General features: G+C 38.9%; 2 protein-coding genes across 6 annotated transcripts; one reads left to right on the top strand and one right to left on the bottom strand.

Annotated features, from left to right (window-relative positions):
* Positions 1 to 619: 619 nt before the first annotated feature.
* naa50 (N-alpha-acetyltransferase 50, NatE catalytic subunit) lies at positions 620 to 5,095 on the bottom strand. 3 transcript variants are annotated; one of them, XM_008396316.2, is made up of 5 exons: positions 4,904 to 5,095; positions 3,498 to 3,631; positions 2,427 to 2,546; positions 2,267 to 2,333; positions 620 to 2,059 (listed from the first exon to the last, which is right to left on the bottom strand). In XM_008396316.2, the coding sequence occupies exons 1-5, from the start codon at positions 4,909 to 4,911 to the stop codon at positions 1,882 to 1,884; spliced, it is 507 nt and encodes a 168-aa protein (XP_008394538.1). In that variant the 5' UTR covers positions 4,912 to 5,095; the 3' UTR covers positions 620 to 1,881. The 3 variants fall into 3 exon arrangements, with proteins under 3 accessions (XP_008394538.1, XP_008394537.1, XP_008394540.1); XM_008396315.2 differs by having other exon boundaries at positions 3,498 to 3,634; positions 4,904 to 5,094; XM_008396318.2 differs by lacking the exon at positions 4,904 to 5,095 and adding an exon at positions 4,397 to 4,742 and having other exon boundaries at positions 3,498 to 3,634.
* Positions 5,096 to 6,508: 1,413 nt separating this feature from the next.
* atp6v1ab (ATPase H+ transporting V1 subunit Ab) lies at positions 6,509 to 16,028 on the top strand. 3 transcript variants are annotated; one of them, XM_008396319.2, is made up of 15 exons: positions 6,509 to 6,615; positions 9,236 to 9,341; positions 9,647 to 9,775; positions 10,245 to 10,459; positions 10,533 to 10,670; positions 10,750 to 10,901; positions 10,984 to 11,146; positions 11,234 to 11,342; positions 11,778 to 11,900; positions 12,476 to 12,590; positions 13,439 to 13,502; positions 13,604 to 13,807; positions 13,901 to 13,995; positions 14,092 to 14,263; positions 15,330 to 16,028. In XM_008396319.2, the coding sequence occupies exons 2-15, from the start codon at positions 9,260 to 9,262 to the stop codon at positions 15,420 to 15,422; spliced, it is 1,854 nt and encodes a 617-aa protein (XP_008394541.1). In that variant the 5' UTR covers positions 6,509 to 6,615; positions 9,236 to 9,259; the 3' UTR covers positions 15,423 to 16,028. The 3 variants fall into 3 exon arrangements, with proteins under 3 accessions (XP_008394541.1, XP_008394542.1, XP_017157502.1); XM_008396320.2 differs by lacking the exon at positions 6,509 to 6,615 and adding an exon at positions 8,712 to 8,888 and having other exon boundaries at positions 15,330 to 15,422; XM_017302013.1 differs by lacking the exon at positions 6,509 to 6,615 and adding an exon at positions 8,715 to 8,828 and having other exon boundaries at positions 15,330 to 15,422.
* The last annotated feature ends 296 nt before the right edge of the window (positions 16,029 to 16,324 follow it).

Raw genomic sequence — 16,324 nt, 5'->3', positions numbered from 1 at the left:
TATATATATGCATTTTATATCATAAATACTACGCTACGAAAAAGTTGTAGATATGTATGAGGGGAAATACTTTTTCAAATTCCTATATTACAGTTGAAAGCACACTTTTACCAAATTAAGACACTTTTTATTATCTGAATTTAAATGGACCGAACTAGTTTTAGATCAGTTCAAATTATCAAAATCATTTCTATTAGTTAAATCCCATGTCATATTTATTTATAAGTGTACATGTATTTTCAAACGTTCTAGGTTTCCTTCCACAAGCTTCTCACAAGTTTGCTGGATTCTAGCTCATTCCTCCAGATGGAACTGGTTTAACAGTCAGTTTTGGTTGTAGGCTGCTATGCTCACACACCAGACAGATATCAGGACTTTGTTACAAAATATGGACTCTATTCTCATTATGGCACTTTGGGTCATTGTCCATTTCGGAAAGCCATATCAGCTCAAATTTTACTTCCTGTCACCAAGTTGTTGTTTTTTTAGATTTTTGAGTACATTTTTTCTTCCACACTGCATAACTGTGTAGACAGAACACTTCTGCAATGATCTGTAAATCGATCTGAGGTGCATCCAATTTGCAAAGCAAAGGAAATTGACCAAGCTGAGAAAAAAATAAAACTTTACTGCAAATAGTAATTCCTTTATTTAGACGTTAAAAAGTCTTACAATATAGAGCTCCAGAAAAGATAAAATTTTTCAAAGAAAGCAAAAACATGCGTATACTACAGTTGAGAGAAAAACTCTCCTTGCATGCACAGGGTCAGAGCTTCTTCTGGGTTAAGAATCTATATCCAACCAAAACCTCCAAACCGTAAGAACGGCATAAAAACTCATGAGGGTGCAATAACAAAAACTTCCTAAGTTTGAAGAAATCGCTATTTGTAAGGTCAGTACACTGGGAGCCAAAGGTGTTCAAGAAATCAATATTTACCCACCTTAAGCAAATAAATTTACTAATGCCAAATCAAATCCATTTAGTCAATTACTGATACATCCCCTGCAAGTCAATGAGAGGGGATGTACCTATCAGAACCTCTCCAATACTGGGACTTCTTGTTTGGCTCCCCCCCCCCTCAACCTAAGCATTTCTAATTTTATGTCTTACACCCAGGGGAACCTCTGAGCCGTTTGCTGTGTAAGTGTGAAGAAAAAAAAAAAGTTTAGGGGAATTAAATTAAAAACCTAGAGAATAAAGTTCTCTGGAAATCAAGAGTGGTGCCAACATCTTTCCACCACAACCAAACCATTCAGCCTCCCCCGTGTCCGTGCTGAGGGGAAACATTTCTGCTCCTCCCATCCGGATGCATGAACAAACTGGTCTTGTTCACTTCCCGTGAATCCCAGGGTTCAGGTAGAGCGAGAGAACGGTCTCATCTGTTCAACGGATCAGCTCCAGCTAACACTCCAAATTGACCAGCTAAGTGATGGTCTGGCAAACATTTTCACCGCTTCCTTTTTTCCAAAAATATAGATATGTCCCCATCAGGTTTGATAACCGCATAAAAACAACTCAAACACAAACGGAACGATTTAGCAAACAGAACACCATCCCCCGTCACTGTGTCTACTAATGTTCAGTGTTGGCATTTCGACGTTGGAAACCAATTTATGGATAACAAGAGTTTTATGTCACTTTTCAAATAACCGCATGTAATAATGGGGAACAATAAAATAAAAAAATAAAAATAAAATAAAAAATCACCTTTGCAAAAAAAATGCAGCAATTTTTATACTGGAAAATTGTTTTCTCTTTCTAGCATCCTTTTGAAGAAACTGTTGGATGTGTTGACCGTGGGGCATCTGTCACAGTTCTGTTTCTGCGTCGATGGGCACACATGCTTTTCTTTGTTCCCCCCAAAAAAGCTGTGTGCGCCCCTACTCTACTTTCTGAAGCTCCCCACTGGGTGGCGCACATGGACTGCGCAGGCTCTTCTGCAACACATGGGCATCTGCAGGTTCTATCCTCTTGTAGTAATTCTTTTTTGTTTCGATTATCTCAAAGCCAAATTTCTGATAGAAGTCGATAGCTGACTCATTGCTGATCTGCACATGACTGTGGAATGAGAAAGATGCAGTTAGCACATTTGGAGGAATCTGTTTTTTAATTACGCTTCAATCCCTGTGAAAGGAATAACACTTTAGACCAAATACAAGAAGAACTAAAGACAGTCAAATCCCTTGTACATCTATCCTCAGTCAAAAACATTTAAACGTCAAACATCACAAACACCCTCAACTTCTCCTGCGTTAAGACACTTACAGGTAAATGTTGTCAAAAGTGCCATCCTTCTCGCAGATGGTTAGCACATGATTGAGCATCTTTGTGCCTAGTATAAAATCATAAAATTCAAATTTACAAAAACGATACAGAAAACCAAAATGAGTCACAGCAGCATTTACACATGAATGGAGCCTCTTACCAATTCCAAGTCTACGGTAGGGTGCTAAACACCCAAGGGTCATGATATACAGCCTCTTCTGGTTCTGAGAGTGATCCACTCTGCAGCACACAGCCCCCACTGCAATGTCATTGAAGTATGCTGCAAGGCAAAGAAAACCCAAAAATAATGTTAATACTATATTAATAGGCAGGAAAACACATTCATGAAGACAAAAAAGTAAGGATTACTACTATATTACGATATACATTTAACCTAACGTCCATAATCTACTCTACTGCCTCAGGCATGGACACTAAACAGTATGCATTTAGGAAGTTATGCAGATACGTCTCAAAAATGTACAACATTGTGAAAAGGTTTAATATTTTTTGTCAGTCACTTCAGAAAGTGAAACTCATTACACATGTTGATATATTTGAAATGTTTATTTCTTGCAATTTTGATGGTTGTGGCTTAAATATAATGAAAACCCAAAATTCAGTGTCAGAAATGTTTCAAATTGTGAAAAAGTTAAACAGAGAGAACTCATGGCAGTAGTGATTTTAAGCTACTCCCCACTGCTCCCTAATCAGTTAATTCACTCAAATCCCCACAAAGGTTTCTTGAGCTTTTAAATGGCCTCTCACTCAGGGGTCAGTGGGCTACATGGGGAGTCATGGGGAAGACTGCTGACTGGACAGATGTCCAGAAGACAGCCACCAACACCCATCCACAAGAAAGGTAAGCACAAAATGTTATTGTAGAACAAGCTGGTTGTTCACGGGTTGCTGTGTCCAAGTGTATTCATAGAAAGTTTAGTGAAAGGAAAAGGCGTTGGAAGAAAATGTAGCATCTTATTTGGAAATCAAGGTCCCAGAGTCTGGATAAAGAGTGGAGAGACCCAGAAACCATGTTTGCTCCAAGTCCAGAGGGAATTTCCCCATCAGTGATGGTCATCCGCTGGTGTTAGTCCACTGGGTTTTCTAATGTCCACAACCGACTACCAGAAAACATTTGAATGCACTTCATGCTTTTCTTCTGCTGACAAGCTTTATGGAGAGGGTGATTTTAAGCTACTGCCTACTGACAACCTGCTGAGATATATCTTACCTAGCTTTGCGAGCTCTCCAACTTCCAGCACATCTTTATAAAATTTGTCGTTGTAGCTGACAGGGAAGATGACTTGGTTCAGGCGTTTCAGCTGCTTAATGTTGTGAGGCGTAACATCCCCCAGCTCGATCCGGCTACTGGAACAAGAGCAAGACGGTCAAATAGCTGACAGAGGTACATGTAGCAGGATTGTGTCTTACATTTTTGCTATATAGATCAAACCCACAAAAGACATAATTTGAAGCGACATGATTATGCAACTCAATTTCTTTCTTCCCTTCTGAGTACCTAAAGTATTCTGTTAACCCTCTCTGGCTGGACTCGGTATAATTAATTTTAAAATACAGATATGCTTCCAAATATTTGTTGAGTATTTTACTTAAAACATACTAATAAAGGGGTAAAAAGAATGCTAAGAAAAGAACTGTGATCTGCAAACTTAAGTAATGTTGATAAAGTGTGTGTGGACAGAAAATTGTACTTGGGAGAGAATATTTGTATCTTGATTTATAACAACATTTAAAAATGGACAGAAATATGTTGTGTTACAGGTGACAAATTACATCTACAGTGAGTAGTTTTGATTTTTACAGTAAATTTCGACTGGTAGCTTCATTTAGAATCGCATATATTACATCAAGGTTCCAAGGTTTGCTTAATGAGCAGAAGACTCTAACCCAGAACTGTCTCTCTGTAAAGGTTCCACTGTAGTATTTATAGGACCTCTGCAAGTGCAGAAAGGGTCTCGTGTCACGTGTGTTATTCACAGGAATGTTCAATAACATTTATTTAATCCAGTCTTCCTAATTATCAAGGCTTAGCGTAATTTGTCCATGTGTCATTTGAAAATGTAGCCACAAATGGTACAATTAAGAGCAGCACAATATGTAAATGCAAACTTCATTCCTGTTACTTTGACAGATCGAGTTACACTAAAAAAGCTGAAGTTGGGTTAACGTACTGGTGACTGTCCAACTAGAACACGCATTTAGTACAGTTAATACCAATAACCAGTTCAGTGATTTGTCTGCTTTTGTAAAGTAGAAGGACGCAGCAACCATAGAAAATCAGGATATTCCCGTTCTGTCTTTTTAGCTTCGCTTCGCTTTTGAGGCTTCCCTGACTCAGCCTCCCACTAGTAGCACCTAACTGGTTAGCTTAGCATATTAGCGGTGTGGACGAACAGAAAAGCGGCTTAAGATAAAAACAACCGCAACAGAGCAGTTTCACTAGCTGTCTTGTCGTTCATATCCCCCATACACTTGTATAGATTCAGCTTAGTTGGCTAGTTTGCGTCGTCGTCCCCCATGCCTGTCTCTTTTTTTTTTTTAAGAAAAAAAAGACAGGCATGAAAAACTTTAGTCGCGCTAAGCTACATATTCGTGACTCAAAAAGCTTAGACTCACCCTTTCATTTTACACAGATATTATCCCTGTTTGATATTAGGCTTGACTTAGGCGTTGTCTGGGGTACAAGTTAAGAAATTTAGCAGAGTAAGGGTCAGGGATGCCTCCCGTTCTACCCTCCACATGTAGCGAAGGATTCAGTTAGCTTAGCCGCCACACTACCACGGCAGACTGTCAACCCTGAACCCCTAACGTCACTAGAAAAATTTGTCCTGAATTTAGCCTGTTAGGCTGTGTTCCGTTCTGAAGGAGATAGTATAATTAAACAACGATAAGCCAAACTATATGATAACATTAAGAATTACTAGTTATTTATGGGAAAGATGAAATCTAGAGCTGTCATCTTCGTAAATTTAAGATTTGTGTGTAAAACCAACCTGCGAGTCTAAGATGAGGGTAAAATAATCAAAGTTAAATGAAAACCGCCTTTTTAATCGTAAAGTCTCGCTTGAAAAGCAGAAAGTATTAAGACACAATTTGGCTTATGAAACAAACTGCTGCTAATTATTATGTTAATGCAAATTAAAGTGTCTCACATAAAGTAAACTCCACACACAAAACTTAAGATATCTTATTCTATTTGAAAATCAAATTGTTTTGGTGTAACTTTTAAGCTAGCAATGACTGCTATCTACTAATTGAAAAACGTGTAGCACAGACACAAAAATTAGTAATAATGAAATTTGATTTCCGATTTAGTGAAGAGATATATTCCTGTAGTATAGGGGCACTTAATTACATCGGAAAATTTTTGTTTATTTATTTATTTTTTTTGTTGCAAATTATACCACCAGACTTGCCAAGCCAATGTATGAAGCAATTATAATAAATGCACACAGAAATGTGCTTTTTTTATATATTTAGTTGTCAGTTTAATTTTGTAAAACAGAATTAGGACTGGGTCTCGTTTAAATGACTTGAAACTTTAAGATTTTAGTCTCATAATAATCACAATATATAACAATATTACGTCATAAATTGAAATTATGAGTTGAAAATCAAACTGATTTTCATAACTTTGAAAATCTAAATGATTTCAAACCCCAAACTAGTGACTGAATGTCAAAATTGTCAATACTAATTTCGTCTTTTTTTAAACTCTGTATATCATAATTCTGAGCTTAAAATCTAAGTTTAAAATCGATAGTATAATTTTTAATGAACTTAGTGCATCTTAATAATGTGTTTGAATGCTATATGTATGTTTTAAACTCATAATTTTATTATGTGCAGAAATGAACTTCCACAGTCGCTCACCGTTTGAAGAGCGTTGGCCCTGTGCCGTTCATGGCTGATTCGACTTGGTGTTTCAGTTCATAAAATGAACAATTGTAGCCAGATCCCGTCTAAGGAACTGGGTTTTTCTCTCAATAATATATGTTTTTTTGTGTAAAAAATTACAAATAAAAGATACAACTTTGTTCAATCAAAGCATCTAAAAGCATTAGTGAATGAAAAAGCGCGTAGATACCAAAATATCCGGCCTTGGTTGTAAGTTGAACCAAATAACCTGGATCTCAAAAAAGATACGTAATTCCCATCACTTGCATGGGGGTGGATCCAAAATGGCGGTAGTTACCAGGGCCTTATAGTTAAAAAAACTAAAAGGCGAGTGAATGAAGTCAGCTGACCTCAGCCTGCCGTCACGCACCACAGTAGCCAGCTTTTTTCCTTCGAGTCAAGACATTTAACGACCACTTCACGATCAGACGGTAACAAAATCTATATATTTATACTGGCTTCAGTGGTTTTGTTATTTGTAACAAATAAGGTTTGTTGTGCTCGGGTGTTAAAATGAAACCGCTTAGCTTTGTAGCTACAAAACGATAGGGGTAGCAGTTTTTTCTGAACCAGGCCGACAGAGGCGTCTTATTATTTAATATGATACTAAATTATAGTTACATTCTAGTTAACGTTGGTTTTAATGTAACGAACCAAGTTCATTTCAGAGACATTCTTATTTTTGATTTCACGACTGGATTATATCCGCTCCCTGCAGTGCAAATAAATATAGACAGTCATTTCGAGGAAACCTGTCCGACATCCCTGTAGTCAGATTCAAAGCTCAAATCTAAACTCGATCTCGATCTAAAGCATCAGATTGACACTATTTTTCTAAGCATTAACATCTCTGCTGTTTACACAGGAGTCTGGTTTGATATAATGAAATCATGGATCATCGGAGTTAGCTATCTTACAGGGTTTTGCACGTAACATCACCATGTTAAAATGTTCTGCGTGACTATCACGCATATATGTAACAAACATGAGCTTATTTTGTCCCTGTCTCTTGCCTTGAGACAGAAAATACGATCTATACTTTATCTCTGCCTTTTTAACAAGAGGGCCCCTTTTTCCAAATACAAAATTGGACAACAGGAGACATTTTCCTCTTGTCACAGACAATTATTGTTTATCCATCTCATTGTGGATAATGATCATTTTGTGTAGATCAAGTGTTGTCAGGAGTTTCCCCACAGCTAAAAAAATGTACTTCCCAGTCTGACACTATGCTCATTTTCCACTTCCTTAAAAGAGAGTGGGAAGCCAGTCATGTGCCAGAATCATATGATCAAGTGAAGGTTGAAGTCTTGTTTCATAGATCGTATGTCTAAAGTTTATGAGAAAATGGTTTGACTAGTGTTGTTTTATCGGCATTTATAATTCAGAATTTGTAATTCATTTGTAAAGACTGGTGAGTTGAATGACAGCCACTATAAAAAGGTTATTACAAGGTTTGCGACAAGGCTATATGCCACGTAATGTAAATGTGGCCAAAAGGTCCTTCAATAGAGACTTTAATACTATTTTAAATGTAGATCTACATTTACAACGAAATACTTTATTTGTACAGTGTGTCTTTAGGGCTCTGACGGGAATGAGTATCATGTCTTCCTGAATGCACCAATATAAATTTACTAAAATATACAGTCACTGGTCGTTTTTTTTCTTTTTTCTGTTCTTTGCTAGTATCATATTTGATCCCTTTTTGCCTTCAGAACTGCTGAAAATGTTTTGTCTTTTTGGTCCATATTGACATGGCAACGTCACACAATTCCTCCACATTTAGTAATCCAAATCTCCCATTTCACCACATCCCAAAGTTGCTCTGCTTGATTAAAATCTGACCAGACAGTTAAATTATTTTCATGTCCAATAAATCATCTCTGTGATGTGGCACATTATCTTCCTGGAAGTAACCGTCATGCAACTGATTTGTTTATCTCTGTCTTGCATGCCATTCTGTGGATGCCCGAGAGATAGTTCAGTGTGAAAAGCAGTCTCTGAAATACTCGGACCAGCTCTCCTGGCACCAATAATCATGCTGTTATCAGTCTCATTTCTTCCCCTTTCCGACGCTCCATTTTAACCTGAGCTCGTAAAGATGCCTAAATGCATTAAGCAGCTGCCTTGTCAGTCTTCTGTTTGAATATGCTCATCCAACTGCTGTGTTTTCTCTTCTTTTGTGCTCTAAACCAGTCATGCAGTCGAAAAAATAAATGAAGAAATCAGATGATTTAATACTGTATGTTTGCATTGTTTTTCTATTTAAGCAGAGGCTCTCTCGTACAGTATTTGTTGGAATACTGGTAGAAATATTTTCAACATAGATCGACTCTGTTAATGGGCTCCATTTCAGTTTAAGCTAGACCAAATGTAAAACTTAGCTGATTAGCATCGTTGGATGTAAGTTTTTATTTTGTTGTGCAGTTTATTTCTACTAGAAATCAGAGAAACAGAGCGTCTCCCTTGGTTTGATTCTTGCAGTACTTCCGCTGGCCTTTTGGTGGCGCTGCTTTACTCATGCCCAGATGGTTGGAGCAGCCAGGCGTAAGCAGGAAGATAGATGTGTACATCAGTAAGAAGGGCATAAAAGGACACAGGGAGAGCATCAGCCATTGGATGCAGAAAATTGCACTTTCTTGTAATGCCTACTTGCTTTGAGACGGACTAATTCATGCATTAGTTTGTTGTAAATCTGAAGGTAACTGGAGTCGGCTGCATTGGGGGATGGGTTTTGTCACGACTGCTGACAGCTTGGGCTGCTGCTGCTGCTGCTTTGCTGTACAGTTTGTGCAGCAAAGGATTTAACCATTAATGTTGTCTATGGAATTTTGGAAATGATACAAATGTGAAAAGAGACTCTTAATAGCTCTATTTTAAATATATGTACTGTTTTGAATGTTATTGTACTCAGATGATGGATGATTTTATTACTGTAGTTCTCTGACGGTCAGCATCTGTTTTTGTTTTGGCAGAATGAATTTAATCAATAGATTTGTAATTCATTTTTATGTGTTTTTTTTCTCTCCTGTTGTCTATTCTGGTCAGGTCTCGGGATACTAACCAGTGAAGATGGACATGTCCAAGCTGCCCAAGATCAGGGATGAGGAGCGAGAGAGCCAGTTTGGATATGTTCATGGCGTCTCTGGACCAGGTCGGCCACCATGGGCTCACATATACACAGATTCATTTATAAAGAAAGATTTAGTCACATTTGAGTTGCAGCCTCTATCGAGTGCAGTCCAAAAAGCTTAAATATCTCTTGTGTTCTCCAGAGAGCAAACCTTTTATTACTTTCTTTCTGTCACTCCACATTTGCTAAAAGCAAAACCAAAAGTTATTGTATACACAAATTTCCCTACGTAAAACTTTTGATCGCCGCTGCTCCTCCAGAGTTGAGGCACTTGTCTGATTTCTTTTAGTTATAAAGATAATATTTTTCTCTTGATTGCATTTCAGTGGTGACGGCCACGGCCATGGCAGGAGCAGCCATGTATGAGCTGGTTCGTGTCGGTCACAGTGAGCTGGTGGGGGAGATCATCAGGCTGGAGGGAGACATGGCCACCATCCAGGTCTACGAGGAGACGTGTATCCTTACTCTTTGCCTATGTTGATTAATCAAATTGTTGGTGTTTGACAATTTCATTCCTGGGAAACTAGGATGTTTGTCACCTATGTATTCTGTGGATTTCCATTGTTCACAGTGATATTAACACCCCCAAGGCTGCAATTTTGTTTGACAAGCGTGTTTTACAGGTTCTATTTATTTGAACGTTGAATTCCTGTTAACTCAACAACAGAGAATTAGGGCTAGGTTAATACATAATTCTTTTTTATTGAAATAAAAGACACTTTTTGATTTTTTTTTTTTTTGTTCATATAAAGAAAGCGAGAAAAAAATGATTAAAATTGGATCTGGTATGAACTAATGAGAGATGTTATTTTTAAGCCATATCGTGCAGCAATATTTAAAGGTTGCACGATTGTGTCAAAGACTTTATTTTGGACACAGATGTTCATTCTTACCACTGGTGGGTTTTTCTGAGTGAAAATTCAGCTGGCGTGTCGGTGGGAGACCCTGTGCTGCGAACAGGAAAGCCCCTCTCCGTCGAGTTGGGTCCAGGTATAATGGGCTCCATCTTTGATGGTATTCAGCGACCCTTAAAGGACATCAATGACCTCACACAGAGCATCTACATCCCCAGAGGAGTCAACATCGGCGCCCTCAACCGAGACCTGAAGTGGGAGTTTTCTCCCGGCAAGAGCCTGCGAGTATGTCTGTCGTCTTGAGATCCTTTAAATGAGGTATCTGTTCTGTATTGATCTTCCCTTGTCTTAACATCAGGTTGGGAGTCATATCACAGGAGGGGACATCTACGGCATGGTCTATGAGAACTCTCTTATCAAGCACAAAATCATGCTTCCTCCCAAGAACAGAGGCACTGTGACCTATGTGGCTCCACCTGGAAACTATGACATCTCTGTAAGTTCGGCAAATCAGCTCTTCACCTCGCATCCGTTGGGCCTCGCTTTGGGTTAACTTTCTGTCCCTTTTCTATCAGGATGTGGTGATGGAGCTGGAGTTTGAGGGTGTGAAGGAGAAGTTTACCATGGTGCAGGTGTGGCCTGTCAGACAGGTCAGGCCTGTCACAGAGAAGCTACCTGCCAATCACCCACTGCTGACCGGACAGAGGGTGCTGGACGCCCTTTTCCCGTAAGCTTCGCGTCCTCTCTCAAAGGATTGAAGGTGTTCTGAAGATGTTCTCTTAATCCAACTCTTCTCTTCCTGTATGAAGATGCGTGCAAGGAGGAACCACAGCCATCCCCGGAGCTTTTGGCTGTGGAAAAACCGTCATCTCTCAGTCTCTGTCCAAGTATTCCAACAGCGACGTCATCATCTACGTAGGCTGCGGGGAGCGCGGTAACGAGATGTCAGAAGTACTGCGAGACTTCCCCGAGGTGATTCCAGGGGTTTTATCAAGATGTCTTTTTGAAAGCAAGTTAGCTTAATGCTCGATGGAACTGACAGTATTGTCTGATCATCAGCTAACGATGGAGGTGGATGGAAAGACGGAGAGCATCATGAAGAGAACGGCGCTGGTGGCCAACACCTCCAACATGCCTGTAGCTGCCAGAGAGGCCTCCATCTACACAGGTGAAGCCTACAACAACACTGCGTCACCAATTCATACTGTGCACCGCAAGATTATCCGTACCTATTTTGAACTTGTCTTACTGCTTTATGTGGAAGAGAGTAACACAAAAAAGAAGGTTGTTGAGACCATTAATGGACAAACGGTTGTAATAATATCAAGGGACTCAGCAGACACTGAACTTAAATACTATTTAAAAACTAGTGTTTTGTTCCACTTTAAAATTATGACAGCAATTTAAAAGTGGAAACCACAGACCGACTATTTTGTGTTGGTTTCATTAAAACACACTAAAGTTTGTGGCTGCATTATGGCAACAACAGGCTTGGATATTTATGCAAGGCACCCTAAACGCTGGGAGCAATTGCACAATGACTATTTTTTTGTTTTGTTTTGTTTTTGTTACTTTTGAGCACATAATTAATCTGTTTCTGCAGGAATCACGTTGTCCGAGTACTTCAGGGACATGGGATACAACGTGAGCATGATGGCCGACTCCACCTCACGTTGGGCCGAGGCTCTTAGGGAGATTTCTGGACGTTTGGCAGAAATGCCTGCTGGTAAGTTTGGAGACTTACCAGCTCTCTTAATGTGGTTAGGCACAAAAATCCACGCAAACGTTCAAAAGCAACACAAATGTAAAGCATCAGAGTTCGTTCTGGACTAAGGTGGACTAAAAATCACCTTCTATGCAGATAACTAGCTTAGTTTTGCTAAAAGACATAATTCTGGCATTTTGTGTCTGTTAAAGGAAGGAACATTTCCACTATCACAATGTGTTGTAGTGTTTAATATGAGAACCACCAGCTAAAAATCTGTTACTGTGAAACAGACCTCTGTCAATGAAATTATGAAATTCTAGTTTTCACTTCCCCATATTTAACTTCTCAAACGAAGCATGTGGTGGATCTTTCCCTAAAGAGTCAGCCATGTAAATTTATCAGCTGCAGCTGCTGCACTTTCGGTCTCTTTGCGGAGTTTACTCCTCACGCTTTTTGCTTTTGATTTATGAATAGCTTGTTAGATTAAGCAGAGAGTGGAGCGTTGCACCGTTCCATTTCAGTATTTGAACCTGAATAGAAGAAAAGTAGGGCAATTCTCAGCATGCAGCTGTAACCTCTGTTTCCACCCTCAGACAGTGGATATCCGGCCTACCTGGGCGCCCGACTCGCCTCCTTCTACGAGCGTGCAGGAAGAGTAAAGTGTCTGGGCAACCCGGAGAGGGAGGGCAGCGTCAGTATTGTTGGAGCGTGAGTACAACTTTGCGTCACTAGAAGGAGACAAAGTTTCCTATACAATCTGCAAGAGCATGGAATTGAAATGAAAGTATTTTTCAGGTCTATGGATGTAAATGCAAAATTTATATTTGTATTTCCACACATTATTCCCCATCCAATACTCTATTCTGTTCTAATCTACTCTGCCTTATTCATGGCCTTTTTTTCTTTGTTTTTTGTTCTGTCAGTCTTCACACTCTCATGCCCTTGCTTTCATTCCTTTCCCTGTATCTTGTGTTCTTTCTTTTACCACTCTTCTTGTCTTCCTTACTTATATACATCCATCTTCCTGATGGCTTATTTCTATTTCTACCTTTTTGCCTAATTGTCTTTCTTGTGTCCTTTCTACTTTCCTTATAACTTGCATCCTTTGTTTCCGTGTGTCCTTCCTTTCCTTATATAGTTCAACACTTGTCATTATTTCTTTTTCTTTTCTTCCTTAGTTGTGTCCCACATCTTAATTTGCATATTGGCTACCTCCCTTTTTTCTGTCCTAGGGTCTTGCATCCTTTCTACTGTCCATTGTTTTGTCCTTACTTCCATCATTCCTTCATTGTGTCCTAGTTCACTTTCTTCCCTGCGTCCTTTATTTCTATCTGTCTTCAGTCTCTCCATCTTTATTTTGTGCTGATATTAGATTCAAACTCTGCTTTTTACATACCTGCCATAAATTCGTCATGGAAGGTTTCTTTTTAAACTTTGAAATTAACATAAAAATGCTGGGCATTCTGAGAAGTAGATGAAAGTATGGGAAAGTATGGACATCATCCCTATTTGTTGTGGAAGATAGTAGTTTAATAAATCGTTTGCTCTGTTCTCAGTGTATCACCCCCTGGTGGCGATTTCTCTGATCCCGTTACTTCAGCCACGCTTGGTATTGTGCAGGTAAGCAGTAACGCTCTCGTCCTTCTGTCCATCTTCTCAAACGCACCCGCTCTATCAGTGGTAGATGCTTCACCGAGTACGTGGGTCATCCCCCTCCTCAGGTGTTCTGGGGTCTGGATAAGAAGCTGGCTCAGAGGAAGCACTTCCCCTCCGTCAACTGGCTGATCAGCTACAGTAAATACACTCGCGCCCTGGACGAATATTACGACAAGCACTTCCCAGAGTTCGTTCCGCTGCGTACCAAAGCAAAGGAGATCCTGCAGGAGGAAGAAGACCTGGCTGAGATTGTGCAGCTTGTCGGAAAGGTAAGTCCACAAAATATATTCCGCTTTTGCTTGTCGAAGCACCTAAATTATGTGCCGTTCACTATGAATTAAAGATGAATTTCCTTTTGATAGGCTTCATTGGCAGAAACTGATAAAATCACTCTAGAAGTGGCCAAACTGCTTAAAGATGACTTCCTTCAGCAGAACGGTTACACCCCATATGACAGGTAAAACACCACCCTGGGGGAATTGTCTACTTGGCACTGCCTTTATCACACTGTAAAAGAACCATTATAAATAATAATAATAATTTACTTCCTCAGGTTCTGCCCCTTCTACAAGACGGTGGGCATTCTGTCCAACACGATAGCTTTTTATGACATGGCCCGGCATGCGGTGGAGACCACAGCCCAGAGCGACAACAAGATCACCTGGGCCATGATCAGGGAGCACATGGGAGAAATCCTCTACAAGATTAGCTCCATGAAGTTCAAGGTGAATTTGGGTTCGCTGTGAAGGTTTATGGGTGTTGCATATATTTAAAGTGAATGTTCGAATAGGGCTGGACAATAAGGACTAAACATAAAATCTCAAATTTCTATTTATTTATTTTTTATTTCATACCGGATACAATATCTGAATTTAATAGATCTGGTTTTGTTTTTTTTTTGTTTTTTTATTTTCTAAAAAAGAAATTACAAATGACATAAAATATATATTTTTTAAATGGCTTTTATTTCAATCATTCGGTCTGTGAGATGAATTACAGTATATTATGGCTGGGCTACGAGAATGTTTGTTTTAAGGAGAATATGGTCATAGTATTAGCAAAATATGGAATTTTACCATAAAAAAAAACACTTTAAATTACCAGAAGGAATTTATTTTAATGAGAAAAATGGTTTATCCGGATTTGACATGACCACGTCAGTTCATGTTGCTCTTTCTTTGAAATAGACACAGTTTTTTTGCGTGTTCATTTAAAAGTCCTCCTCCTACTGATAATAATTTGATGGTCATGTGTGAAAGATTAAGCATTATCTATAAGACTTATACCAAAGAATAACTAATGTAGATTCTCAACATTCCTCAGTTTATTTTTCGTTATTGGTGTCTCGTAAAATTACTGCTTCTTTCTCCTAATATCACAACTGTATTCTTGTAATATTTTAATATTTTGACTTTATTTTTGTAATTAGAAAAAAAATCTAATTTCGGTCTAATTCTGCATCAAAGAGTTGGCCTGAATTCAAAGTCCAGATAAATACAAGCTGTAAAACATGTTTGTCAAACAAGATGGTTGGCATTGAGTGTGGTGACATCACTCTGAACTATGGAAACCCAAGGACAGCATTGGTGGGAAAAAAAAAATAAAAAATTCCAGATTTCCCAAAAATTAAATAATCAAAAACCAAAAATTCGATTAAATCAATTCGAGGGTTTTCATTTGAAAGTGAATGTAAAACAGAGAGATTGTAGCTACTAGATTGAAATTTATTTGAGCCCTAATTCTCACTGTTTGATTGGATTTCTGTGTGTGTGTGTGTGCGTGTGTTTGCAGGACCCGGTTAAGGACGGCGAGACCAAGATTAAGGCTGAGTACGCGCAGCTTTTGGAGGACATGCAGAACGCCTTCCGCACGTTGGAGGAATAGGCTCACGCTGCCCTTCCAGTCTTTCCATCTCTACTCCTCCACCGCTGAGCACATTCCACCTCCGTGTATTCCCAGACATCGTGTGCTTCCCCTGTGATCCTCTGTGGGTGAACGTGCGAGTGTGTGTGTGTGTGCGCGTGTGTGAGACTTATTGTGGAGGGGGAAAAAAGAGAAAGATGTACTGTATTCATTATTTGTCGCCTCATACAGGCGTACTCTGGATCCTCTGCATGGTCACCGACTATGTGTGTGTGTGTGCGCGCGTATGTGAATGTGTTAAATATGTGTGCGTTCCTTTTTTTTGTTTTGTTTACATGATTTCTGTGTAGCTGTGTTGCTTTTCCTGAAGATATTTTCAGTTAATGTGTTGTAATTCAGACCATCTGTACAGAAGAGTATTGAATATAAATTTAAGAAGATCAGTCTATTTATTGCCAGCATTTCTTCTGTTGTTTTTGCTGCTGTATTATTTTTTTTTTTTAATTTTGTTGACGTTTTTATGGTTGTATTTCAGGCTGTGTAGTGCTGTGTACTTTGCTGCGTGAAAGTCCAACTGTTTCATCATAATACTCTCAAAGAATTAAATCATTGTGGGGAAAAAAAAAAGGTGTTGAGTGTTTTGTTCAACCTCATTGTGTGTATCTATGCAGTTAAACTGGTATTTCTGCATGACTGGAACGTCAACTCTATGGCAGCAGCAAAGCAAAGACTTTTTTTTTTTAAACATAGAGCTGATTCTATTCATAATTAAATCAGATCAACTTAAGGTGTGTACTGCAATTAGATTTTTAAATACAAACACGGATGTCTGTAATTTCCAAATTATTTTTTAAGAAATCACTTAAATCAACTCTGACTTGCTCTTAAAATTGGGCATAATTTCCGAAACCACAAACACCTGG

The sequence above is a fragment of the Poecilia reticulata genome, linkage group LG20 (genome assembly GCF_000633615.1).
Source record: "Poecilia reticulata strain Guanapo linkage group LG20, Guppy_female_1.0+MT, whole genome shotgun sequence".
Taxonomy (NCBI): Eukaryota; Metazoa; Chordata; class Actinopteri; order Cyprinodontiformes; family Poeciliidae; genus Poecilia; species Poecilia reticulata.
This window is presented reverse-complemented; position numbering and strand designations above follow the sequence as displayed.